This window comes from Ambystoma mexicanum, chromosome 2p (assembly GCF_040938575.1).
Source record: "Ambystoma mexicanum isolate Mex_15411 chromosome 2p, UKY_AmexF1_1, whole genome shotgun sequence".
NCBI lineage: Eukaryota > Metazoa > Chordata > Amphibia > Caudata > Ambystomatidae > Ambystoma > Ambystoma mexicanum.
Window position 1 is genome coordinate 1,019,914,429 of NC_090923.1, and position 27,667 is coordinate 1,019,942,095.

Consider the following 27,667-nt stretch of genomic DNA (forward strand, 5'->3'; position numbering starts at 1 on the left):
GGAAATGTTTTGCTGCTTTAACGACCCGCAGAAAATTGGAGTCCATGGTTTTCAGTTTCCTAGAGGTAGGGGAGATACCCCTTCAGTGAGAGTGGGGACGCAGGTTTTCCCGTCGTTTTGTCGGAGAGAGTTGTGCCCTTATGTTACTCACAGATCTCGGCAGTAGGGACATCCACCCGGAGCAGGACATTTCGGCACGGCCGGTTCGGCACAGGAGCCGGTTCGGCGCATAAATGTCCTGCGAGTTCTTCATGCAGGCATTACAGCCATGCAGACTACACAGTCGTGCCCGTGAAGGTGGGGGCTGTGCTGCAGCACAGCCCCCATCCTCATGAGCCCAGCAGATCTAATCTGCCCTGTGCGCTGCACACCAGTGCACATCGCCTGCTGTTTAGGGAAACGTTCAGTGCAGTGCACGGAAAGTGCGAGTTTCAACTTCATCCCACACTATTTAAAAATGAAACCGCCCTAGAACAGTTTCATTTTAAAACAGTGTGGGATGAAGTTGAAACTCGCACTTTCAGTGCATTGCACTGAACGCTTACCCTAAACAGCAGGCGATGTGCACTGGTGTGCGGCGCGCCAAAACATCCCAGCGCCGAAACATCCCATCGCCAAAACATCCCAGCGCCAAAACATCCCATCGCCGAACTGGCCGCGGCGAATCGGCCCGCGCCGAACCGGCGGCGCAGAAACGGGGTGTACCAACATCCACCTGCTAAGCTGCCTCACTGGGATGAGAAATTCTGTAGCAGTTTAACACCCTGAGCGAACATACGAGGATTGGAACCGGCATTGGCCTATTTTATTTAAATGGCTGTTTGTATTGTGGTAGTGTATTTGTATTGCAGCGCCTTTTCACTGCCAGGTATATTCTGTATTAGATTGAAACCTTGACTGCGGCTGTTAAGGCACCAGCATAGTCACAAAGGACACACGTCTGGTTACTTAGTTACTTGTGCTTCTAAGGCTATGCCAGACACTACTTAGAGCACGGCCCCCCAAAAAATATTGCTTTATGCTGTTTTAGTGAATCACTCACATTGGTGTCTAGGCAACAGCATCAACACCAATCATAGAACGGCTGCTCCTCCATCTTGTCCTTTTCTCGTGCCTTCTCTCGTGATCGTGATCGCTTCATTTTTAACCCCTCTTCCATTTCCATTGTCTTTCTCAATCCAATTTCTCGCTTGCCCTCACTATGCCCTCTGGCCTATCTCTTCCTTGTGCCTTCCTTTAGTCCTCTCGCTCTCTCTCTGGTATCCTTTTTTCTGCTTGCCTCTCTCTTTCCCTCTCTCTGTCACTCCCTCTCGCTCTCTCCATCTCCCTCACTCCCTCTCTTCTTCCTTCCCTCTCCCCCACAAAGAGGTGGGTATCATGGAGCATGTACCGCCACTACCCCCCAGCAGCGAATCCAATATTCAACACCCTTTCAGAGTAATGAGCTGGTAATTAGCCGGCTTGTCTATAAATCCCAGTCGCTCCAGGATCGTCTCACTCGCAGCCCAAGCCCCGCGAGTCCGGCCGCGCACCAGTGGAGCTTGGAGTCATCGTGGGACTGTTTGTCCTGCTGAGTCGCCATCTTCTATACATGATGAAAGCCACATTCCATGCCCTCCTATAGGTGCAAGTAGACTTCTTCGACTTATGAGTCCACGACTGGACGCAGGTGGCCACCCTGCTTGTTCTCAAGCCTTACTGTTCTGCTCCAGCCCTTCCTGGAACCAGTACTGCCTTGACGGAAAGATCTCACCCCTACTTGGACTAGCCATCGCGACCACCTCTTCCTCAACAACCAACGGAACACTTGCTTGGCCTTCTCCTGAGACTGCCGGGCCTGGCGCGCAACAGAGAGCTTCCTTGGCTGTCAGACACCCACGCTCTCTTGCTGCAAATTTAACTGGAACCCATTTTGTAAAGGCTGGACCAGTGGGACTTTACCAGTCCATAAGGCCAACTCCTTGACAGCGTTGGGCTGCTGAACTTCTATCACTGACTTCACTGAACTACTGGCGAGCGCTGTTTGGCGAGACACCTGGCCTCCCATGACCCACATGATGCTGCCCCCCGTGGGGATGGCCCTCTTCACACCCCGGCAGGTGGCGCGTGTCTGCCAAGCGCTCCATGAGAGCGGAGAGTTTGAACGCCTGGCCCGCTTTCTGTGGTCCCTGCCGCCCGCGCTCGCACTCAACGGCCCGCTGGTGCGGCCGGCCTGCGAACTCTCAGGTGGTAGCCGGCATCTCTTTATTGCCCCTTGCACGTTGCAGGCAGAGCTCCCCCTAAAGGCCGCGGCTGAGCCCTGGTGGGGCAGCTGGTTGGGAGCTCTGGAGAAGCTAGCGGGCAGGAAGAGCGTGGCCCAGGATTCCAGGCCTCCTCAGGACCAGGAGACCAAGACAACCTGTTTCAAAGTGAGTGGAAGGGGCACGTTTGGGGGCGATGCCGAGTAGACAATTCAGAAGCAGTAAGGCTGGGCAAGGCCAGGCATATGGCTGATCGCACCCCAGCACCACCGTTACCAATTATCTTGCTTTCCTTGTAGGCAAGTATGCCTATGCTCCTTCTGGGGCTATGTGCCATGTGCTGTTATTATTATTATTATTATTATTATGGTATTTATTGAGCGCAACCTGGCAGCGCAGCGCTTTTGCAGGGATCCGGGTTGAAAGCCCGAGATGGAAATGTTCGAGGGAGAAAAGACCAAAGATTATTTTTCCGAAATAACCTTCAGTCTTTTCTCCCCTGAACATTTCTGACTTGACCTCTGCCCCCACGCACACCCCTTCTTACATTGTTGACGACACGCTGTGTCACTGGGACAACTGTTCCCTTTCACTTCTGTGATCGGGAACCAGCGCTGCAGGGTCCTTTCCTTTTTTTTTCGGGGCCAGTTGCAGGGGACACCCCTGCAGCCCCCACTCACAATATAGTGCACAAGGATGTGGGGGTCACGCCCGCAGCCCCCGCCACTGAATGGGGGATTTGGTTGAACTTTTCGGCGTTCAGTATTTTCAAATTGCTGAAATTTGGCCAAATCTCCCATTCAGTCTTTTAATCTCAGACTTTTGGGTGATTCCGCTTTGCAGAGGTATACAACAATAGAGCTAGACAACAGAGCACTTTTCAGAGGTAACACAGAACAGATATAGAGCAGAGGGTAGGATAGAGCTGTTCAGGGTAGCAGGGGGGAGAGGGGCAGACAGTCTCTAGGGAGTCAGGTTGCACAGGTGCCAACGTGATGGCCTAGGTGTTGATGAGGAGACACTCCTTGAAAAGATGGGCCTTGAGTTCTTTTCTGAATTGTAGGGTCGTGGGGGGCGAGTCTGGTGCTGACGGGGAGGATGCTCCAGAGTCTTGGGGCGTAGACAGAGAAGGCTTGTTTTCAGGTCCTTTCCTCTTTGCATCGGCGTATTTCAAGTCTGCATGTGTCCTGGCTCCTAGTGGTGTGGGGGCTGGATGTAGGCCACGGAGAAGAAGAAGATTGCATGAGATGAACTCTTCTATTCGCTACCGTGAGGCTGGAGAGAGCAGGCAGGGGGCCCTCTAACATTCCTAGAGGGAGGCTGGAGATATGACAGGAATAGCATGGTGGGTAGCAGCGAAAGGAAGACGTTTCATGAGTAAAGAGGCACCAAGGAGTACAGATAACCAAAGTGTCATAGTGGGAGGTAGAAGGTAGTAGAGCAGGGAGCTGAGATCATTACTATATGATATGATTGGTTATTTATAACGCGCTTAATACCCAGAGGTTTCTAATCACAGATGCTGGGATCGAACCTGTGTTGCTCTGTGTCGTCTTGCTTCCAAGGCGAGCACGTTGCCTCTGAGCTATCCTCCCGAGACTAGCAGAGAGAGCAGGTGGGGCCGGCAGGGCAGGCCGAACCTAGTAAGGTATTGGGTTAAAGTCAAAGGAAGCGGGAGATGGTAACAGGCCAGGATGCTCTTCTGATAGCCACAGGGGCACCATGGAAAGCAGCGGTAAATACAGCAGGGCGGGGAGCTTCTCTAAGGGGCAGGGAGAGGGGGAGGCTAGCCGGGCAGCAGGTGAACGTAACAGGCAATAGAGATCGTGCAACAGCTATAGAGAGCCTAGAACCTGCAGGCTAGGGAACCTCTCTGAGGGGCATAGAGAATGGGAGGGGGCAGTAGGGAGCAGAGCTAAATAGAGCGGCAGGTGGTAGCAGGGAAGCAGCCCCTCTAATAGCATGGCGCTCCCATGATATCCACAGAGAGTTGGCGCTAGTCGCAGATCAGGGAGATCCAGATTCATAAAGAGGGGAGATAAAAGAGCAGGGGGCTAGGCAAATAGCATCAGCGGGACGGGCAAAGGCATCAGGCCAAGACATAGACAGGCAGGAACTAGCAGGATAGATGGGTTCTCCCAGAGGCATAGAGAAGGGCTGAGGAAGAAGGGCAGTTCACTTCTCTCACAGCCGTAGAAAGGCCGAAGCTAGTAGTGTGGGTGGGTGTATGTGGGGCATCGGGAAGGGGTGAAATAGCAGGATGGAGACTTCTCTGAGCATCACTGAAAAGCCGTGACGTGGGCACCCTAAGGGGCATTGGGAAGGGCTGAGGAATCAGGTCAGTTCTCTTCTCTCAGAGCCGTAGAAAGGCAGGATCTAGTAGAGTGGGCGTGTATGAGGGGGCATAGGGAAAGGGTGGGGAGCTTCTGTAAGCATCACTGAGAGGGCATGAGGTAAGCACCCTAAGATGCATAGGGAGGGTCTGAGGAAGCAGGGGCAGAGGTGTTCTCGAGTGGAAGGAGGCGGCACCAGGGATAGGTGACCTCATATCGCCACAGAAAGCGTCAAATGGTAACAAAGCCCAGAGCCCACTTGATTAGTCAGCTAGACTTTGGTAGATTCAAGACAGGGGGTCCAGTAGGCAAGATTGGCAAAGAGGGCAGAGGGCTTCAGAGTGGGCAGAGTGCTGCAGCGAGGCTTCATCAAAATGGGTAAAAAATGTCTTGCACTAACAGATGCTGAGCAACGAAGGTGCACTCACCGAGCACTGTGCCTTTACCCGCTGCAGAAGGCCACTGAGCTACAGGTGCCCCGCACCCCTGTGTGATGAGGGGCTTTCTGGTAAGTTGTCGCCGGGCTCAGCACAGACCTGCAATGGGGGGTACATGTGATTGTTTGTAAGGAAGGCCTACACTTCACCCATTCTGTCTGTGGTGTGCTCATGCTCAGTTCCCTTCTTTGGTACCCCTGGGCTTCCTGTCCAGCTTCCATTGACAGAAGGCTCCGGGACGCCAATGCAAACGTAATACACTACTCTACGTCCATCCCCCAACCTCCCAGCCATCTGCAACCTTTGTAAGTGGGGACACACAGGGCAATAGGGCAGTAATCATTATCAGCGGACCCGGAAGAGGAGTCAGTATGTAGAAATCTACATATAAAACAGCGGTGCCCCTAAAGAGTGGAACATATCAATTCTTTCAGTATTCAGTCGAAAGAGGGCCGTCATGTAAGTGTTGCGTGACTGAGCCGTTGACAAGGGACTCCGTGCTGCGCAACATATAAAGGGACACTCTTATCATACATGGTGCAACACTAAGATCTGTTAAGTCATGAAGACTGAGGCTTTCTTGGAAAACACACAGTAAACGGGATAATATATAGGGACTCCTCAATTTTGGAGGTAAGGCACTTTGAGGTTTAATGATTTGCCCAGGATCACTCACTTTCGATTGTAGATTAAGCCGGGATTTTAGAGTAGTCTGAAATATAGGCACAGCTCTTCCCAGATCTAGTTGCAGAGCCACCCGCAATTATACACACATCTTTGGCTTTTAGGAACTAAAACAATAGCTTTTCTTAAGAGCTGTCTTGTAAAGTACACAAATCACATGATAAACCAACATAATTATAAATATGCAATTCTTATAGAAACATGTTAAGAAAAAAAAGAGTTTGATTGTAGCTTTCGTTTCCCATAGGAGTCCAGTGTAAATGCCTCTCACCAGGCATAGCAGATGAAAGGCGTGCACACGTCTTGGTGGAGAGCATAGATCTGCGCATTTACTGCACTTCACTAAGGACGCAAAATGCACAGAGGCTGACGTGCATGTAACTGGTCACTTTGATGGCTCTCTCTGTACAACGTACACTTTGTAAAAAAAAGAGTGCCATGAGGTTTTATTAATTCTGATCAGACCTAATAGAATTTGAGAGTGAATGCCTCTTCATGGTCCCCTTGAGCAGCAGACAAAACGGTCATGTAGTGAGCCCACCGTCACCTGCTGGGAGGCCTGGCACCATTTTAGAAGATGCATGAAGCAGAGATTGGCAATGACCCATAGACTGTTTCATAGCTTTACAGGAAACTGCAATCGGGAAATGTAGAAACAGCTTCCAAGTTGCCCTGTGTATTCTGCGATACCCACACTTGCCTACAATCAAACACTTTAAGAGTTCTGCGACCTGTGGTGCCCGCCCACCGCACAGCACCTATAGGTACCATAAACTGTGCTCTGTGGTACACACATATATATATGCGCACACATTTATGCCAAATGAACTTTTAACATATTAGGAATCTGGAAACAAATATTGCAGAACTTTCAACTTTGTATGAGCATCTCTAATTTATTTCCGTCGGGGTAAATTTAAATATTCTTGTTTTGTTAATAATTAAAAAAACGATTGCAAAGATGTGATTTGATTAATTAGATCATTATCTATTCAGGGCAAAAGCAGGGCTTGCACATTTTTCATTTAAAATGTCTATATAAGGCACAGAGGCCGAAGTATTTGCCCAGGATCGCACACTTTAGCTAAATGGTGAAGCTAAGATTTGAGACCAGTCTGCACTTTAAGCACTTGGCCGCATATTTTCTCAGGTGTAGTTGGTAGGAGTTGTGTTATGTGTTAATGTTTGGGTTTTAAGAATACTCTGTATTATACAAGTTACCTGTGCAGTACATAAATCGTAACAAAACAGCTTGACAAATATATACATTCTTACATAACTATGTTAAGCAAACATCATATAATTGTAGCTATTTCCCCCTCCAGCCCCTCCTAAATGAAGAAATACAAGTATTTAGAATACAAAGTAATGAAAGCTTTTAAATGTCTTTTAGATGCAAACCCTTCTTTCTGTGTGTCAAATAACCACTCTCCAAACCTCCATCGCCATTTTCAGAAAGAGCTTCAAAGCATACCTGTTTCCCCATCTGTAACCCTGCCCTCCTCCACTCCTATAACGGATCTATCCTAACCTTCCTATACTTACCTGAAAACATTTTTGTAACTTGTTTTTTCAACTCCTATCTTTCAATATCTGAAACAAGTAAAGCGAATCGAGACCCTCTGGTTAGGGCCAGCGCTAAACAAGCATTCCAATAAATAAATAAATAAGAACATATAATGGCAATGAGAGACAGTCTAAATGTGTTTGTCTTGAAATAAGACACAGGCTTGGATATTTACCTGGAGCTTTATTTGGGGTTTCTGATGCCAAATAGCAACCCCGAGTTCTTATCAGTGAGCATTAGCAAAGAGGTGCTGTCTAAATGCCCCAGTGGCAGCCCTGTGGGATTTGCTGCGTGGGCCGCTTTGTGTACCCTGTCCCTCACGGGCATCCCCTGATCTCTTCCGAGGCAATCTCCGAGCAGTCCCGAACGCTAGGGAGGTCTGGGGACACCTAGAGCCAGTCCAGGTTGTCCCCAGTGCATGCCGCTATTTGCAGGCACTTACGATGGGAAAAACAAAACGAACTGGAATGGGGAAAAGGTCACACATGAAAAGGCATCTTCGCTAGGTGTAATCTGCAGACTGCCTAGGTTGGGAGTGCAAAATATCCCAATAATGCAGTCTGCATGAAGCAGGGATGGCGTCAGGGCCTTTCACCTTTTTCAATTGAAATGGGCCTGGTTGCTCTGAAGGGCTCCCGAGGAGCTGCCCTATGTTGGCAGTCTCATGACACTGCTTAGGCTCCCAGCTCGAAGCTTGAAATGCCCAGTTTTGTTGTTTTAAACGATGGGGTGTCTGGTTGCGGGGCAGGTGAGCGCATGGTTGACGATTGGGGGACAGATTTCTCACCGCAGGACTGTCCCTTTCCTGGCTGAGCAAATCTCTCCCTGAGTTCCGGTCGACCCTTTAAAGTATAATATTGGTTCAACAGACTCGTGTTTTTTGTTTTTTTTTGCGTTGTACACTTCTAAGTGTGTGATATGTTGGTGACAATGACAACTGTGCAGCTCTGATTTTTTAAAATGCCGTTACTCCCACATTTCAAAAACGTTTTTGTCACCTCCTGGCCTTTTTACGCTGGCACTCTGCGTCATTAGCGCCATGCTGTCTACCGGCTTTTCGTAGCTTTTCAGCGGACATGTAGTGGCTCAGCTCCCTGCTGGCAGCCTGTCCAGTGATAGATAAGCTTCCGGGATCAGCCCTCTCACTGTCTGGGGCCTGGTTTTCTCACCTTTGAGGCAAAGTATGTTGGGGGTGAGGGGGACGGGGGGCATCTTGTTGAAATGGAACCCACTAGCCCTGGCAGATGGCCAGCCCGCCTTGCATCATGTGTCTACCCCACGGGCATGGTTAATCCCGGGTTTTGGCAGCCCCCGCCCCAGCGCACCTTTGAAATGTGCTCCCTGGTCTTGGCAGACCCCCCGACCCTTTCCCCCCAAGCAGACCTTTGAATTGGGCCCCCGTTCACATTCAGCCCCGTGAGGGTACTGTATAAATGCATTGTATGCAGGTAGACTGCTGACAGGTTGTGCAGGAGGTGCAGAAAGTGGAGCAGGTTCTGTGGAGTGTGCAGGCGGTTCACACAGCCTTTGGGAACAGCAGGTAGTACGGAGGTTGCATACTATTTGTGTTAGTATGCACAAAGATGTGTGTATGTGTGTGTGTGTGTGTGTGTGTGTACAGCAGGATATAATGTTAATGAAGTGTACAGACCAGTGCCTTAAGTGGCACTGGAAAAGGAGCCGGGTCCCATCAAGGGGGCGTGGACTAACGGCAGTGGGGCGCCTGCCGGCTCGCTAGGCAACGCCCCCTTGACAAGGCCCATCTTAATTAACATACATAATCCCCCTACCAGGCAGCCTTTTGTAGATATCAGTATCCTCTCCTAACTGGGGGGAGAGAGTGCTGGTCTCTGCATTTATTTACTAATGGCTTGGCTGGCAGGGGGCAGCGCCTCGCCTATTCAGCCTTAATGGTGCTGCTGCCCCTCATCAGGCATCATGCCTCAGGAGAAACAGCAGCACATTAAGGCTGAAACGATGAGGACACTGGAAGCCAAGGCCTTTTTTCCTAAAGCCTGATGCTCCTGTGAATGAGCAGGAGCTTCAGGCTTTGGCAACAAAAGGCCCCAGCTTCCAACAGCCTTACCTTTTCTTCGATAATGGTGGCACCGGCCCATGGCCATCTCTTGGTGGAAGGGATGCCTCGCAGGTGTCGGTACCACCATTATGGATTAAAGGCCTTTTCTTCTGAAGCCTGAAGATCTCGTGCAAAGTGCAAGAGCTTCAGGCTTTAGAAAAATATCCTTGTCCTCTAGCGGCTGAGGCTGCCAGGGGATATTAGTGAGCCTTGGCAGGGCCCCGCCTCAGAACACTATTTCTAAGCCTGTCGGGGCCCGGCCCCGCTAAGCCCCAGACCACTTAAAGCCCTGGTGCATTCTGTAGAGTGAAGTACCAGAGAAGGCATATACAGCCAGTGCAGTGTGCGAACAGGTAACACAGACAGTGGCCTGGCACTGCGGATGGTGTGTAGGGCTAATGCACTTTTCAGACTGTGTAGTCTGGCACCTCAGAAATGTACATACAGGCAGGGCAGTCCACGCTCTGAAAAAAGTGTGTGGACTCCCTCCACCCGCATGTACACTCGACTTGAGCACTGCTCATGTAGCCCTTCTTTCCCACGTTCCCACGTCTCAGGTTGTATCTCGCTGTCCCTGCACTTCTCCCAGTGGAGTGACTTTGCTGAAAACGTTGGAGGGGGGGTGAGGGGCAAGGGAGGGGGAGTGGGTGGCGGGAGACATGCCATCAAAATGAAAGTGGCCCCTGCCAAATGAGTGAGACAAAATCTTATGCCACAAAAGTTAGCGGGGCAAACACCCATGTTCCCCCCTTAAAATGACACCCATGACTTCTCCCCATTCCATGATTGGCCCGGCCCTGTCCCCGGCTGTGGCCCATGCACTGCCAGGGCCAGCCCTAGTATTTGCGGGGCCCTGGGCGGCAAAAGATGTGTGGGACGCCCTTTATTTGCATTGCAGAAAATGATGTCTCATTAATATCCATGTGAATGAAATAAACCGGTTCGGTATATGAATTGTAACTGTTAATATCACCTCTGTGGCAATATCAGCAGTGAGACTTACTTTGAGTAGCCGACAGAGTGAGCTGAATCATTTGCAGAGACCTCTCACTTTGGCAGGTGAGTCTCGCAAGGATAGCTCAGGGGCAATGTGCTCGCCTTGGCAGCAAGACGACACAGAGCACTCCACGCTTAGAAACCTCAGAGTATTACGTGCGTTATAAATAACCAATCATATCAATTGATTTGCCCAAGATCCCGCAATTTTATAGTGCGGCTGATTTAAGAATAGTCTGCAACTCAGCCACTGCAACACCTATCTTCACAGCTGGAGATAGTAGAAATATTGTTTGCGACTGGCCTTTTTGCAACTTTGCTTTGAAAACACAATCTGACCGTGGAATGCAGGGCATAAAAGCAGTGTTTGTGTTTTGCTAACTTGTGTTTGCACCACTTTCATGCAGGGACGTCATTTGGGGGTCGCCAATGGTCGCAGTTGCGACCCCTGAGCTCTCCCTTGCTACCCCTGTGGTCTCCCTTACTACCCTTAGGAAAAAAAAGATTTTTTGTTAACTTTTTTTTTAGTTTAACTTTTTTATTTTTTTAATGTAAACTCCTGGGTTGTGGCCAGTGTCATTGAGTGGCAGACTTTCTTGTTCAGGGCTCTTAAAAAAAAACGGGGTTCCACAGGTGTATCACTTTGAGCAGTGACGCTAAATAAGAAAGAAAAGGAATAACACATAATTTTTCTTTCTGGAATTCTATCCAATAATTGCCAGACTCCTAAAGGTTTATTTCCAGGCAGACTTCAATGGGTGAGTCACTGATGTAGCCTGTTCATAAACACCTCAACTCAGCCTTTCACCCTTCTGAGGTCGATAAATGAGAACCAACACAGGTTGGGTGATATTATATGTATAAGCGCTTAAGCGTAAGTGCTATATATTACCACATCATTATCATTTGGCCTTGGGTCTCTGCTTGCATTCACAGTCATTTGGTAATATGGTCTTATACACACTGATATTAACGATACATATGGTGATCCATTCCTCTATGAAATGTATATAACATTATAGTGATATTGCAACCATATTTCTCGTAGTGTACTTAGGAACAATATGTGATGTCCCTTCCTGTTTTGACAAGGGGTGAAAGGTTGTGTTCCATCGTTTCTCGTGATGTCACTTCGAGGTAGGGGGTCAAATGAAATCACTGCCTGTGATGTGATCAGAGGTCAAAGCTCATGTGGTGTCACTTCCACTACCCCTGGCATTTTGGTGAAATGACGTCCCTGCTTTCATGATTGCTTTTATTTGTATGGCGCATATATGTATATTGCCCAAACTTGCAATATATATATTTAATTCAGATGATTATTGTGACTGTCAAAGAAATTAGTCTCCAAGGACATGTTAAATCGCCATGACTAAGTTGCCCACTGATCCTTTCCCCTCTTCACCACCCACGTTTTGCTTTCAACAATACTCTGTTTTATGAGGAGGACTTGAGAAGCACACACGCCATTAAATAACTCCAGAAATATAGGAATGCTTACAGAAATGCATCGAATAGAAATAGTACAAATGTTTTGTTATTTCCCCCATCATAAACACTACAAATACCAGAATGCAATTCAGAAAAAGGATCAAAAATTGCTTGTAGTCTTTCTTTCAAGACTTAAAAACTCAAATCAAAAGGTAAGGTGAAAAGGTAATGTTGGTGTTTTGCATAGTTTGATAAAAGCATACGTCATATGATGCAAGTGAAATGGGACATTCTACAAAAATATTACCAAATTATTGTGAATAAAAGCAGACGTCCAAGGCCAAATGGTAATGATGTGTGATTATATAGGACTGATGCTTAAGCACTTTATATAGAACAAATATACATACAATATCACCCGACCTGTGTTGGTTCTCATTTATCAACCTCAGAAGGCTGAAAGGCTCAGATGACCTTGCCGGGATTCGAACCTGCAACACATTGCAACAGCAAGTGCTCAACCCACTGAGATCTCTCACCGGCTATAGCTATTTTACCGGCTATAGTAAAATTACCAATTACATGTCTGAATGTTCTCAAAGTCAGAAAGCAGATTACACTCTGTAGAGGATACCAATAAACTGGTAACTGAGATTTAACAGCAGGCCAGTTCATCTGCCGGTCTGGAGCAAAGTTGGCCACATATCAAGCCTGCGTGGATCTAATTTTCAGGCTTAGAGGTTGGCAAAAAAGGGAAAGCAGCACACTCACATGACATCCCGTATTCTGAGCACTCGTTACCTCATACATGCAAACAAACATCCTGAACAGCATGGCAGGGAGATAGGAAAGATAGACACATTACAACAAAGCATTAATTGTGGCACATTGAAATCAAGGGTCACTTGCTGTGCTATGGTCAAACATTTCTACACTGTACACAAGCTTTTAGGCACAGTGATTTTGGCAAGTGACCGAGGACACCGAGGTGGAATGTCGTGTGATGATCTCAACAGAGACAAGGGCAGAAAAACTTGCGAAAAGCAAAATTCATTGTTGGAAATTGATGCTTATTCTACTCTAAATGCTTTTTGGAAGTTTCTGTCTGCATTGTGAATTTGAGGTGTTTAAGAACAGACTAAATCAGTGACTAAGCCCCTGGAGTGTGCCTGAAATAAGCCTTCAATGCGTTTAACAATTATTGTATAGAATCCCAGAAAGGCAAATTATTTGTTATTCCTATTCTTTCTTATTTAGGGTCACTGTTCAAAGTGTTACACTTGTGGAACCCCCTGTTTTTTAAGAGGCCTGAACAAGAATGCCCGCCACTCCAGAAACAAAGAGCCACATGGTGCTAAACGCAGCCCAGTAGCTGCCATTAAAAAAAATAATAATAATTACTTTTGAATTTAGGGGTAGCAAGGAAGACCTCAATATGGCATCCCGAAAGAGCCCTGTACCTGGAAGCAGTATACAAAGTATTACTTTCTCTACTCCCTGCAGCTGGTGGCGGCCAGGCCCGCAAAGAGTGTGGGGCCTGGTTCGAACGCACAGACTGCCCATGCCTCGGACTGGTCCTGTGTACTGCAGCCTGTGTTTTTATGTTGCAGTGCGTGTGGGCCTCATTTCTCCATTCCAGTGACTCGATGCTCTGCTGCCTTGCATGTCGAGAGGCAGTTGGCCCTCGTGCCCTCTAGACATTCACCCCATTACCTCAGCTACAGTACCTTGTCATCTTACTCACTTATGAATTTCATCGTTCTTCAGAAACCCTTTTAGTTTTAGCTATTAGGTGGTGCTAAAGTGCCAATTATAAGACAGAAGGATTGCATTAGGGAACTGCTAGGGAGAAAAGACATATGAAATGGGACGCAAGGCTTGTAGGTGTTGTTTGGTTATTTACTCACCCATTGACTGCCCAGGGCCATACTAATCCCTATGGCCATGCCCACCTAATTCCAGCTCCTCCCCGCACAAGCACATCCTGCAGTGGTCTATTTTAGCGGGCTTGATCAAGCAGTAAAATCAACCCTTGTGCTCGAAGTGCCTGCCTATGTTTTTCAATGCAGTCTTCTGAAGTTAATGACTTAACTAGAGCTGCAGATGTACTGGTGTACTGTAAATTGTAGAGGAGGAGGAGGATACGTCATCCCTAGCCCTTGCCCCCCTCACCTGCACCAGGTATCGTTCCAATACCACTTTGAGTGTATGAGAGATGATATGCACTCAGACAACCATACCAAATGTACCCGTGCACTCGAAGGGTGGAAGGATGTCGATACACACCATTGGACATCATAGAGCTATAAGTGAAAATTGATGAGGGCAGAGTAATGTCATGAACTAAAGATACCGGGACAAACTGAAACACTATCAAAATACTTTAAGAATAAAGATGTCATTGAAGAAACAAGAGAAACATGTAACCAAAGATGAAGAAATCTGATATGAAAAGAAGATAAAGTAACCTACTGTCGAATATGTGTATATATGGGATTGGGGTTAGAATCCCGTGATGGAAATGTTCGAGGGAGAAAATACCAAAGATGATTTTTCTGAAAATAACCTTCAGTCTTTTCTCACCTGAACATTTCCGATTTGGCCCCCATCCAGACGCCCACACACACCCACTGTGTGCCGCCGACTCACTGTGTGTCTGCAACGCCTGTTCCCTTTCACTTCCGTGATGGGGAACCAGCGCAGCAGGGTCCTTTCCTTTTATTTTTTACTTTTTGGGATCAGCTGCAGGGGACACCGCCACAACCCCCGCTCACAATATAATGAACAAGGGTGCAGATGACAACCTCGCAGCCCTTAGCACTGAATGGGGAATTTGGTCGAACTTTTCCGCCGTTTGGAATTTTAGAACGGTCAAATCTCCCATTCGTGCTTTTCTTTGCGTTTGTGTTTTCGACGTTTCCTATATATACAGAAACACAAGGTAGATGAGACATAGCAAAAGAAAATATAACGTGGCTGGGGCGGCCATGATGGAAAGATGGACGTCAGACTCATTCTAAAACCAATCAAGCTACCTAAGAGACAGACCAGGGATGCAAAGTCAGGAGACGCTGGAATAACAGCTATGTGTGAGGAATAAAGAGGAGTCTGTTGGCCTGTTGGCCTAGGATCAAGGATGCTGCTTCTATGAATAATTGGAAGGCACAAGGGGAGTCAAAAGGATAAGCCAAATACATAAGACATATTTCTCTTAGATTAAGGAAAGAAGAAAACATCTGCAAGAGCCAAGTATTGACCAATTACAGATCGGAAAAGCCTATACAAGATGGAGTGAGCAAGTCTCTAGAGGCCAAGAGGAGTATAACACCCAGCACAATTGAAATAAATAGCAGTAAATCGAAGGCATATTTGTGGTCTCCTCATGTGTGATTCAGAAGTCGAAAACAAGGGCTATTCATTAAGCTTCAGAGGAAGATAATGGTATGCTTACACTTGCTTAAAAGTCCCAAAACAGAGAACAGCCTGCAAGGTCAACTACAAACAAGAAAGGATCAAGCAGGATCTAGGTCTGCTGTTGGCTAAACACGCTATATTGTTGCAGTGGAAAAGTAGGACGCCCCGTCTCTGGAAGACTGGGGGAAGGATATGTCCTGGGCAAATGACAACGAGGAAGTGTATTCAAGCCTAATGCCCTCATCAAATCGCCTGAAAGACACATGGGGTGGATTCAGGCAATACCTGCTTAATAAATGTGAAGGAGGGGACAGCCAAGATGGAGTATCCTGATGCCTATATAAATGTATGCCTAAATATGCAATCTACAGTAATCCTGTGTATGATATCATTTGACTGTTTGGACGGTGCTGTTGTAACTCTGTGCAAATATTAAATAAAAGTGTATTTTTTTTAAACTACAAACAAGAACGCTTGTCTTGGGGCCTGACCGATGAGAGTTGGGCAAGTGGGTATTAGTCTGATGTTGCCCTTGGCACCTGAGTTTTGTTTACGTGCTGCTAACGAGCCAAAAGTCCAAGGTTGGGTGTGAAAGGCAACCAATCAGATGGTCTATGGGGCAACAGACTATACAATGTTGCACGGGCCAACCCGTTGCTATATTCTGCTATAATCAGTATTATACGTATTTAGAGGTGGTCCATGGAGTGCCCACCATATAAGGGGCATTCAGTAAGAATTCTAATACTTTGATGATATATAGGTATATGCATTCCCTTAACCAATCCCTCCCTTCACTAGGTTTTACAGTTTGTCACGTAGGATGACATCATAAATGATGCACATCATGGTATAAAACCTTTGTATAATCAAATGTTGGTGTGAGTGTGTGGACTACAGCTTGTTGTTTACCAGATTGCCCTACTTTATTTTATGCTGAAAACAAATTAGTACTTTGCCATAGTCTTTGAGTCTGTCTGGTTATTTGGGTCCGACATCATTATTGTAATTCCATATAGCACACAAGACGCTTCAAGGTGCTAGAGAACAAAATGTCTTAACTATGTCTGCCTTCAGCAACTCTATTTATAAGCAATATGTTTGTATTTCACTGACTTCCTACTAAAAATAAGAATTGTCAAAGCCTACAGTTTTGGCTTGTGCATAGGCATAAGGGATTTGCCAGGCACTACTATTATATTGCGGCATTTTGCAGCTGCTAGCATTGATAGGTAGTTAATACCACTACAGCAGTACCTGGCAAATACATTTCACAGGCCTACACAAAAGCCCAAACTGTTGGCATGGCCAGTGCTTGTTTAGAATTCGTTTTGAGCTCTCTACCCCCTGATGGTCCCCTTTTGCCCCCTCTTCTGGGACCAATAAGGGACAGCCACTCTGATCTCTCTTCCTGTGATACCCCAGATTGCAGGACCTGCCGAATACTTTACACCGTGAGGGCATGGGGAGTTGACGAGGTATGGTAGCAGGGGTAATGGGAACTTGCCTGTGTAATTATGGCATTATCTTTTTGGTGAAATGCTGCGTTGGCACATAGACTGGACTGCAAAAGATCACGCAGAATACGCACCACATGGGTAACATGCTGAGGCCCAGTTGGTTGCTAGAGTAGACCAGCAGGAGGGCAGGGGGCCAATTACTGTTTGTAGACCTGGTCACTATGTACATCCCCTGCCACACACAGAAAGTTTGTGGTGCACAGATTAGGGAGACCCCATAACAGCTCTAGCCAAAGGCCGCATTTCACGCTATTTTCTTCTCTTAGGAGAAAACGAGGAACCTGCTGCGAGAATGGTACCTGCAGGACCCGTACCCCAACCCATCCCGCAAGAGGCAGCTTTCACAAGCGACTGGCCTGACCCCCACCCAGGTTGGCAACTGGTTCAAGAACCGACGACAGAGAGACCGGGCCGCGTCGGCCAAAAACCGGTAAGAGTGGCTACCCACTACCCAGGTGGACTGGAAGTGCCTGAGTCTGTGAAAAGCCTCTACTGGGGCTATGGGATGGGGTATTAGTTGCTGACATGATGGCAGGAAAATAGGGGGGAGGCAAGAAATCCTAGGCCCTGCCCCGGGAGAGGCACCATGCATCCCTACTAAAGTGACACCGCACCCTCTGTCCCTTCACTCCCCGACCACAAGTCCTTCTCTGCAGGTCTTCACTCCTGAGACTGATTTCGACCCCCATCCACCGGAACCCTGACCCGCATGTGGGCATTCCCCCAACATGTCCCTTGCGAAGAGCTGTCTTGTGTGATGTGCCAGGAGTCTGCGCTCAGAGTTCCTGGCGCTAAAATCCTTTCCGCACGCCCTTGCATATACGTCCTGAATCCTGAAACAACACCACATGCCTGTGTTCTCAATTGTTAGGAAATTCGCTTTGAGGCCTTTTCATGCACAGGCCACAGACAAGAGGGACCAGTTTGGTAACTTTCCCCGCCACCACGACACCCTAAGTGCCAGGCTATTATCCAACTCTATGCAAAAAGGACGAGCAAACTCGTCCTTGGCACTTAAGGGGTTAACAACACCCACAGTACAGCAGCCAGCCACTGGGAAGACTAGAAAACATGCTTACCCTACTTAACATGTTTCCTGCCAGGCGTCAGCAGTTGCTCCGGTCCTCTTATTATTATCTGAACCCCGATAGGTACTTGTGTTTGTGCTTTCTGCTCTCAGAAATGCTGGGGTGCAGTGTACAGAATGCAATTAAAACATAACTGGATGAGATACTCGCATCAGAAAATGGAACATCCGGGGCAGTGGCAGCTGGTGGATTTTGTAAATTGTACGGCCGTGAATATTTGACACCAGTCTGCGAGAGTGACCGAGTGTAGCAAGGGAGCCCGGACCAACCAAGGAGGGTTTGGGGGAATACCCCCGTGAAAATCGTTCGAATAATTGGTTAAACGGATACATTAGACAGCACATTGTCTATGAACAATAGGGTACAGAGCCAGATAGCTTGCAATCAGTCATGCAGGCTAACTTATGAAAAAATCAAATAGAGTTAAGACAGCAATAGCGCACAGAGCATTTTCATAATGCCTTGCCTCACAATATATGCCAGCATAAACACATTTTCATCCTGGCTGTGACCATACATATCCATGCAGGCAGCACCAACACTGGCCAGTGTTCCTCTATAAGAACGTTTGCTTTGTGCTTAATGCCAGTACCCCCTCATAAGAACATACTGGGCCTCATTCCGAGGTTGGTGCTAGTCATGGCACTATTAGCGCCATGACTAGCACCATTACCGGTACCGTGTCCGCCCTGGTTCAATGGGGACTTACTGGTCTAGTCCGACCTTTGCGGGACCGGTAAGTCCCCATTGTAAATGTCAATCCCCATTCCCATTGAGCCCCTATAGGGCTCAATGGGAATGGGTAGGGTGCTAATATACGGTACCGTTATTAGCTCTGAAGTCCCTTTGCGGGTCCCGTCCTTAACGCCTGCTAAAACCAGGCGTTAAGGAAGGACCCGCAAAGGGACCTTGGAATAGGGCGCAAAGGGATTACCGGCACCAGTGTCATTACCGGTGCCCGGTATCCCTTGGCGCCCGGGACGTGATGACCCCCACTATTGTTGACTTTGCCATTAAAATGCAATGTACAAATAAAAAAAGTCCAAAGTTTCTTCACGAAAGCAAGCCAGTTTATGCATGCAGTAACACTTGCCATGCTTGCTTTACCATTGATGTCCAGCAAAATATTCCATGCCACTGTAAGAAATCATAGCTAGACTGGCTGCAGTGACCTATGAAAGTCTAGCAATGTAATAACAGTTATCAGGCTTACTTTATCATAGGCATCTAGAAATAAATGCGAAGCTATAGCAAAAACATGTGTTCTTACCTTGGTAGTGCCCTGTACCAATGCACCCTCAAGCCGCAGCCTTTACAGGCACACACACACCTCTTATTTAGGCACACAGCGCCGACAAGAAAGCTTACTGAGATACACAAATTCATATTCATATACACGTTCACACCATTTATATACACATTCAGAAATATGCCTTCATACACACATTCATATCCTTCATATACACTCATTAATATTCAGATATGGGCATTCACGCCATCCAGATACATACATCCATATGCACATTCACACCTTTCACACAAGCAGTCATGCACCCATAAAGCTTCTTTTAATCATTCACACGGCACAGAACACCTGCTCACACGGGCACAGACGTTCAGGGCCTGATTGCAAGACTCATCAAAAATAAGCAAAATGTCATTGGGCCTCATTACGACCCAGGCGGTAAGTTACCGCCTGGGCCGTCACTTTACCACCATGGCGTAAACTACGTTTACGCCATGGTGGTTGGCGGACTTACCGCCCCATTCCGACCTTGGCGGGGCGGTAAGTCCCCAATCCCCATTTACCCTTCCCCATTCCCATTTTTGCCCCATAGGGCATAATGGGAGTGGGGAAGGCGTTAATTACGCCACCGTAAATTACGGTGGCGTAATTAACTCCATGGTCCCTTAGCGCCATGGATTTTAACACCCGCTAAAAGCGGGTGTTAAAAGCTCCATGGCGCTAAGGGACCTCGTAATTGGCGGTAAGGGGTCGGCGCAGCTAACGCTGGCGTAAACCCCTTACCGCCAGGGTCGTAATGAGGCCCATTGTGATGGAATGACACTTTCTTATTTCCTCTAGGAGCAAATAAGAAAAGTGTTTTTCCATCACAGAGAGACACTTTTCTTATTTTATACAGAGCTCAGAATCAGTTCCTCACATACACATTCTCACATGCAGCAACACACCCACACAGCTTCTTTCCATCATTCACACGGCACCCACCAGAACCCTTACTCACACAGACCCACACATTCATAACCATTCACACCATGCACACATGCAGCAACACACCCACACAGCTTCTTTCCATCATTCACACGGCACCCACCAGAACCCTTACTCACACAGACCCACACATTCATAACCATTCACACCATGCACACATGCAGCAACACACCCACACAGCTTCTTTCCATCATTCACACGGCACCCACCAGAACCCTTACTCACACAGACCCACACATTCATAACCATTCACACCATGCACACATGCAGCAACACACCCACACAGCTTCTTTCCATCATTCACACGGCACCCACCAGAACCCTTACTCACACAGACCCACACATTCATAACCATTCACACCATGCACACATGCAGCAACACACCCACACAGCTTCTTTCCATCATTCACACGGCACCCACCAGAACCCTTACTCACACAGACCCACACATTCATAACCATTCACACCATGCACACATGCAGCAACACACCCACACAGCTTCTTTCCATCATTCACACGGCACCCACCAGAACCCTTACTCACACAGACCCACACATTCATAACCATTCACACCACGCACACATGCAGCAACACACCCACACAGCTTCTTTCAATCATTCACACGGCACCCACCAGAACCCTTACTCACACAGACACACACATTCATAACCATTCACACCACGCACACATGCAGCAACACACCCACACAGCTTCTTTCAATCATTCACACTGCACATCTGTGTTGAAGATGTACCTGGCCTGCAGCAGTGATCTTCCCTTGGGCACCCATACAGCTTCTTTTAATCATTCAAGCGGCATCCAACGGCACAGAACACTTGCTCACTTGGGCACACACATTCAAGCCTCTTGTAAAATAAACAAAGTGTCATCCTGTGATTGAATGAGACTTTCTTATTTCCTCTATATTCTGATCTGTAGAACTAATCACAGTCCAAGGAGCAAATAAGAAAAGTGTTTTTCCATCACAGAGAGACACTTTTCTTATTTTATACAGAGCTCAGAATCAGTTCCTCACATACACATTCTCACATGCAGCAACACACCCACACAGCTTCTTTCCATCATTCACACGGCACCCACCAGAACCCTTACTCACACAGACCCACACATTCATAACCATTCACACCATGCACACATGCAGCAACACACCCACACAGCTTCTTTCCATCATTCACACGGCACCCACCAGAACCCTTACTCACACAGACCCACACATTCATAACCATTCACACCATGCACACATGCAGCAACACACCCACACAGCTTCTTTCCATCATTCACACGGCACCCACCAGAACCCTTACTCACACAGACCCACAGATTCATAACCATTCACACCATGCACACATGCAGCAACACACCCACACAGCTTCTTTCCATCATTCACACGGCACCCACCAGAACCCTTACTCACACAGACCCACACATTCATAACCATTCACACCACGCACACATGCAGCAACACACCCACACAGCTTCTTTCAATCATTCACACGGCACCCACCAGAACCCTTACTCACACAGACACACACATTCATAACCATTCACACCACGCACACATGCAGCAACACACCCACACAGCTTCTTTCAATCATTCACACTGCACATCTGTGTTGAAGATGTACCTGGCCTGCAGCAGTGATCTTCCCTTGGGCACCCATACAGCTTCTTTTAATCATTCAAGCGGCATCCAACGGCACAGAACACTTGCTCACTTGGGCACACACATTCAAGCCTCTTGTAAAATAAACAAAGTGTCATCCTGTGATTGAATGAGACTTTCTTATTTCCTCTATATTCTGATCTGTAGAACTAATCACAGTCCAAGGAGCAAATAAGAAAAGTGTTTTTCCATCACAGAGAGACACTTTTCTTATTTTATACAGAGCTCAGAATCAGTTCCTCACATACACATTCTCACATGCAGCAACACACCCACACAGCTTCTTTCCATCATTCACACGGCACCCACCAGAACCCTTACTCACACAGACCCACACATTCATAACCATTCACACCATGCACACATGCAGCAACACACCCACACAGCTTCTTTCCATCATTCACACGGCACCCACCAGAACCCTTACTCACACAGACCCACACATTCATAACCATTCACACCATGCACACATGCAGCAACACACCCACACAGCTTCTTTCCATCATTCACACGGCACCCACCAGAACCCTTACTCACACAGACCCACACATTCATAACCATTCACACCATGCACACATGCAGCAACACACCCACACAGCTTCTTTCCATCATTCACACGGCACCCACCAGAACCCTTACTCACACAGACCCACACATTCATAACCATTCACACCATGCACACATGCAGCAACACACCCACACAGCTTCTTTCCATCATTCACACGGCACCCACCAGAACCCTTACTCACACAGACCCACACATTCATAACCATTCACACCATGCACACATGCAGCAACACACCCACACAGCTTCTTTCCATCATTCACACGGCACCCACCAGAACCCTTACTCACACAGACCCACACATTCATAACCATTCACACCACGCACACATGCAGCAACACACCCACACAGCTTCTTTCAATCATTCACACGGCACCCACCAGAACCCTTACTCACACAGACACACACATTCATAACCATTCACACCATTTACACAAGCAGTCACGCACCCACACAGCTTCTTTCAATCATTCACACTGCACATCTGTGTTGAAGATGTACCTGGCCTGCAGCAGTGACCTTCCCTTGGGCACCCATACAGCTTCTTTTAATCATTCAAGCGGCATCCAACGGCACAGAACACTTGCTCACTTGGGCACACACATTCAAGCCTCTTGTAAAATAAACAAAGTGTCATCCTGTGATTGAATGAGACTTTCTTATTTCCTCTATATTCTGATCTGTAGAACTAATCACAGTCCAAGGAGCAAATAAGAAAAGTGTTTTTCCATCACAGAGAGACACTTTTCTTATTTTATACAGAGCTCAGAATCAGTTCCTCATATACACATTCTCACATGCAGCAACACACCCACACAGCTTCTTTCAATCATGCACATGGCACACACCAGAACACTTACTCACTCAGACACACACATTCATGACCATTCACACCATTCACACAAATAGTCATGCACCCATACAGCTTCTTTCAATCATTCACCCGGCACATCTTTGAGGAAGATTTACCTGGCCTGCACCGGTGATCTTCCCTTGGGCTTCCCTCTTCCTCCAGGCATCATCACATTTGGGGAATAGTGTCAGGGGTCAGGAGACACCTATTCCTGGGTCAGGCAGGGGGCAGGGTCAGCATTCTGCCCCGTCCCCGGCCTGAGATGGACAGGCAGTGGGAGGGGTAAAGAGCCCTTCAGGATGCCCCAGCACTCTAGAGCCATCCTGAAGTGAAGGGTGTGACATCACCAGTGCACAGAGCTCTACGTGAGGGAAGGCAGGGCCGTTTTTTTCGCCGGCCTTCATCCATGTATATGACTGTGTAGGACATAAGGAACAACACGAGTGTTTGCATTTGCAAAGAATTTAAATGGTTTTTCGATTCTTTGCAAAAGCATCATTTGCATTATTATGGAGCGAGTTGAAATCCTTCGCTCCATAATGAAAATGCATTTTTTTGCAGGTTTTCTAAAGGGGGCCTGGAGGGTGAAATCAGATTGTTGATACATAATGGTGGACTTTCAAAGTAGGAATATTACTACTGTAAAAGTTATTTAGAATGTCTCTATACAAACTAGATTTGATTGTGAAGATGAATGGTAGAATGGTGCGTTAGTGATATACACATAAGAGAAATGTTTACACAAAAATGCGCTATTTGCACAAAAAAAACTTTTGTTCACAAAAATATATATTTATTGGAAATTAATTTTTGTCTTATAATTGTTCAAAAATGATGTATTTTATGAAATTGTAACAGAATAAAATGCTATATTTTTAATAAGAACACCCTCTCTGGTCCTCAGCATGTGCTTTCTGAAACACATTTATTGAATTTTTCAGCACATAGGGCATCCTCTCTGTTTAGTATATATGGGAAATCAGAGTGTTCACACACTCTCTCTTTCTCTCTCTCTCTCTCTCTCACATGCGCACTCATTTGAATTGCGGCCTACTACGATTGTCCATGAAGGCTACTGAAAGACGGCCTCACTGCAAGCCACGCTCCCACCGCCGCAGAGCCCCATGGTCTCTTGCCCACTCCTGGCTCCGAAAGACACTGCCCAGTACTGCATCTCAGCCTTCTCAATGACTGTGGAGTGGGTCCAGCAGTGCCAGAATCCAGCCCCTACACCTCAACCAGCAGCGACAACGGCCAGTGAGGACAAGGCAGCAAACAGCCAGTTAGCAAGGAGGATCTGTGATGATACTTCCCTGAGCAAGGGGCGCAGTGTGTGACCCTTTTCATTTAGGATACTCGTGAATGAAAAGAATGCGACGGATAGAGGCCTGGGTCGCTGGGTTTCCCATGCAAAGTCTTCTGTCTGAGGCATATATGCACACCAGAAAGAGTTTATCTAATGATTTCAGGGCTGCGCCACGCTCGCCAATCGAGCCGTTAGCCCCGCAGAAGCGAGCTGACAGCCAATAGTACAGCAGTGACACCAGGTGGCCATGCAGAGAATGAAACTTTATGAAATCCTTGGGGGAAGCAAACAGGCATCATGAGTCCAGCAGTGACATCCACTGGTCAATCAGGATACGTTATAGACAGAGGTTGCGAAGGAGCAGTGTATTGTCTTTACAGCAATCCTGCAAGTGTAGTATAATCAACATCTGCCATATTAACTAGAGTACCCCAATACCTGTGTCCTGCCTGATCCAAGTGAGCGGGGACGGCCGGGAATGCTGTTTGCAGCTACTTTTATTTTTTTCTGTTTAACATTCCTCTACTTGGCTGCAACACCTTGACACATTTGCACCATGCTTCCTCCTTCACTCTGCCCTGCCGAGACCATAGATCCCCTACTTTTTTTCGGTACACTTCTACCACTGGTTTCCTGAACGGAAAGACCAATACAAGTGCAGCAGTGACATCCACTGGACGGTCAGAGAACAGCACTGAAAGATATCCCATGAGACCTATGGTTCTGCCTTGCCTGAGCCACTGTAAAGTCAGCCACAGCTGGCGTTGGTACTGTATATTTTTGTGTACACTGTGTGATCTTGTGCAATTGACTTCTATTATTGCTATTATTAGAGTATTTATTGAACTCAGATCTAGTTTAAGGAAGCAAAGAGCACTTTACGAGTAATAAGGGAAGTACCCGGTGAGGGAAGCAGATTGCAAGAGATCAATACAAGAGAGCGGGAAGCTAACAACAGGGAAAGAGGGGTGGGAATGTGGACAGCAAGGGATCTAAAAGCAACCAGGTGAGGAAACAGTGAAGCAGATCGGCCAATATCAGGTTAGGTGGAGAGAGAAAGATGTGTGGACCTAGGTGTTAAGAATGGGCCATTCCTTAATAATAATAATATTATAACAATAATTATTGTTTTTTTTACTCAGTTACCCTACTGAAATAATGACTGGTCATTGTTGTGACTGGACTTGCGGTTACACAGGCCAGTCAGATCAGGGCTGGGGGCACCCAGCAGACACTAGGTGTGCCGTGGTCACATGGCACAGACCGTTGCAGGGATCACCCTGCTAGCCATGGTCACACGGCAATACATCAGCTGCCAGGGGCTCCCAGACTAGCAGCTGCTCTGTGTTCAGACAGAGGGCAGTGGCCTGGGGGCATCCACGTTAGACATGCTGATCTGTGTTTACCCAGATCAGCAGAGTGGCAGGACCGTGATCACACGGTGTAGGCCTGCAGGCCCAACGAAATGAGACACGGAGACAGAAGTGACATGGAGTCTGCTGCCGTTCTGACGCACGTGCGAGTTGAGGCTCCTTTTATTAGCAGTCAGTAATGACGTATCCTTAAAGGGGCAACACCACAACCACTAATTCACTGTAAAGGCCCAATTGAAAACAAATAAAGAAAACAGCCTGAAACCTACCAATGCCACCATCCGGTCCCACTGCCACCAAGAATGTGACTCTTTTGAGTGCAGGAATCACAAGCCCACGCATATTCCTTTGTCAGAATAATAAGACCCGGTGAAACAGCTGGAAAACAAAGATGCTTGAAATGGTAACCCTGCGTTCACCCCCCTGACCACACCCCACACACGTAAACGGTGTGGCACATTCTGCGAATGCAGAGCAAGATTCCTTCTCAAAGTGCAAATAAAAGAAATCGGTTTTATTGTTAACTTGTGTAACTTGGGACTGACGTCACAGGAGCAGAATTTACCCACAAGTGCAACAGCGTGACGCAATCAGTATCGTCCAAACCGCATCAGCCATTTCCCCTTAGAACTGTCTGTCTTCTTCCTGCTGATAGATTTTATCCCTCAGCTGTGATCTTTGGATACCAGGGCTTGAGCCTCATTACTCCATCTTCTCGGGGCTTGAGCCTCATTACTCCATCTTCTCGGGTTGAGTTTGAGTGTGTAGTGGTGGGTTAGGATTCTTCTTGGTCTGTGTGGTCTTGTCACATTAGGGCTGGTTTCACAAGGTCTTCGCCGTGATGAGCCCCTTAGGACACTTCACTGCAGTATTTTATTGGTGGGGGGTGGCAGCGGGTTTGGGAGTATAGAAATAGGGAGTATGGGGGGTGAGGGAAGGTCAGGGTGGTAGGACAGGCAGTGTGGGGGATTGCCCCACCCATAAAAAACAGTCAAATGCGGAAAAATGTCCAACGCTTTGGAACGTCATGTAGAACACTGTTGCAGTTCACACAATCGTTTAGAGTATTTAGAAAAAGAGTGGAATTCGAGGCTAATATAAACACAAAAAAACTGGTTTCTTTTTTTACTGGAATAGAAAAATCCCGCCTTCCTTCCCGGTCATTAAAAACCTTTCCAACAGGGTCTGATTGCATTGCGTATTCTTGATGTGTTTCATTATCACCTCAGCCTATTTTAGGCGCGCGTGTAGATGTACATGTTTAATGCGCTCCTCTCAAGAGTGCGCGTGATCAGTGAATGTGCTTGTGTAAGGTTTATTTCGATGTACAGTGCACCCTTCCCACCCACCCCCCGCACTCATTAATGGTGCTCTCCCTGAGTGTAAAGCTGCTCAGTAACATCTCTCTGCCTTCACCCTCGGAAGAAATGGTGTCACGGGGGCCCACCGTGATTATTATGTAGAGGGGGTGTTGTAGTCTTTTTTTTAGAGCGCTTCACCATCCCAGAGTGTGATGGGAGCATGCCGGCACTAGGAGTGGACAGTCTGTGCTGTCTTGTGTTGTGTATTAGAGCCCATTGTGGTCTATGGGTGAGTATAGGGCTTGCCACCGGTGAGCTGAGACCAGGGTGGTTGAGTGGCTCCACGCCAATGAAGGCCACTTCGCCCTCACCCACTCAGGCAGCAGCTGCCACGCTTGCCTCCAAGAGACCGGCATGGGTTGCGTCAACAGAACATTCCCGAAAACGGCCCAAAAGAACGCGGCCACAATTCCCTATTTGATTCAAGGGTAGCGTTGACAACCGATATTTGACCGTTTTTAATAAGCTCCCTGATTGTCTTGTAGCCCAATTGCACTAACGTTGT

At 47.4% G+C, this 27,667-nt stretch overlaps 1 protein-coding gene across 1 annotated transcript; it reads left to right on the forward strand.

The window, feature by feature from the left end:
- The first annotated feature begins 1,438 nt into the window (after positions 1–1,438).
- Positions 1,439–26,985, forward strand: LOC138567046 (homeobox protein SIX6-like). Its single transcript, XM_069644875.1, has 3 exons — positions 1,439–2,408; positions 16,966–17,129; positions 24,194–26,985. Exons 1-3 carry the CDS (start codon positions 2,046–2,048, stop codon positions 24,381–24,383), a joined length of 717 nt encoding a protein of 238 aa, XP_069500976.1. The 5' UTR covers positions 1,439–2,045; the 3' UTR covers positions 24,384–26,985.
- The last annotated feature ends 682 nt before the right edge of the window (positions 26,986–27,667 follow it).

What these genes read in the sequence shown, in the direction of transcription:
- LOC138567046 (XM_069644875.1), top strand. Translation starts at nt 2,046, where the DNA reads ATGACCCACATGATGCTGCCCCCCGTGGGGATGGCCCTCTTCACACCC. An exon ending in CCAAGACAACCTGTTTCAAA is followed by an intron (nt 2,409 to 16,965) that starts GTGAGTGGAAGG and finishes TTCTTCTCTTAG; the next exon opens with GAGAAAACGAGGAACCTGCT. An exon ending in GCCGCGTCGGCCAAAAACCG is followed by an intron (nt 17,130 to 24,193) that starts GTAAGAGTGGCT and finishes TTGTCCATGAAG; the next exon opens with GCTACTGAAAGACGGCCTCA.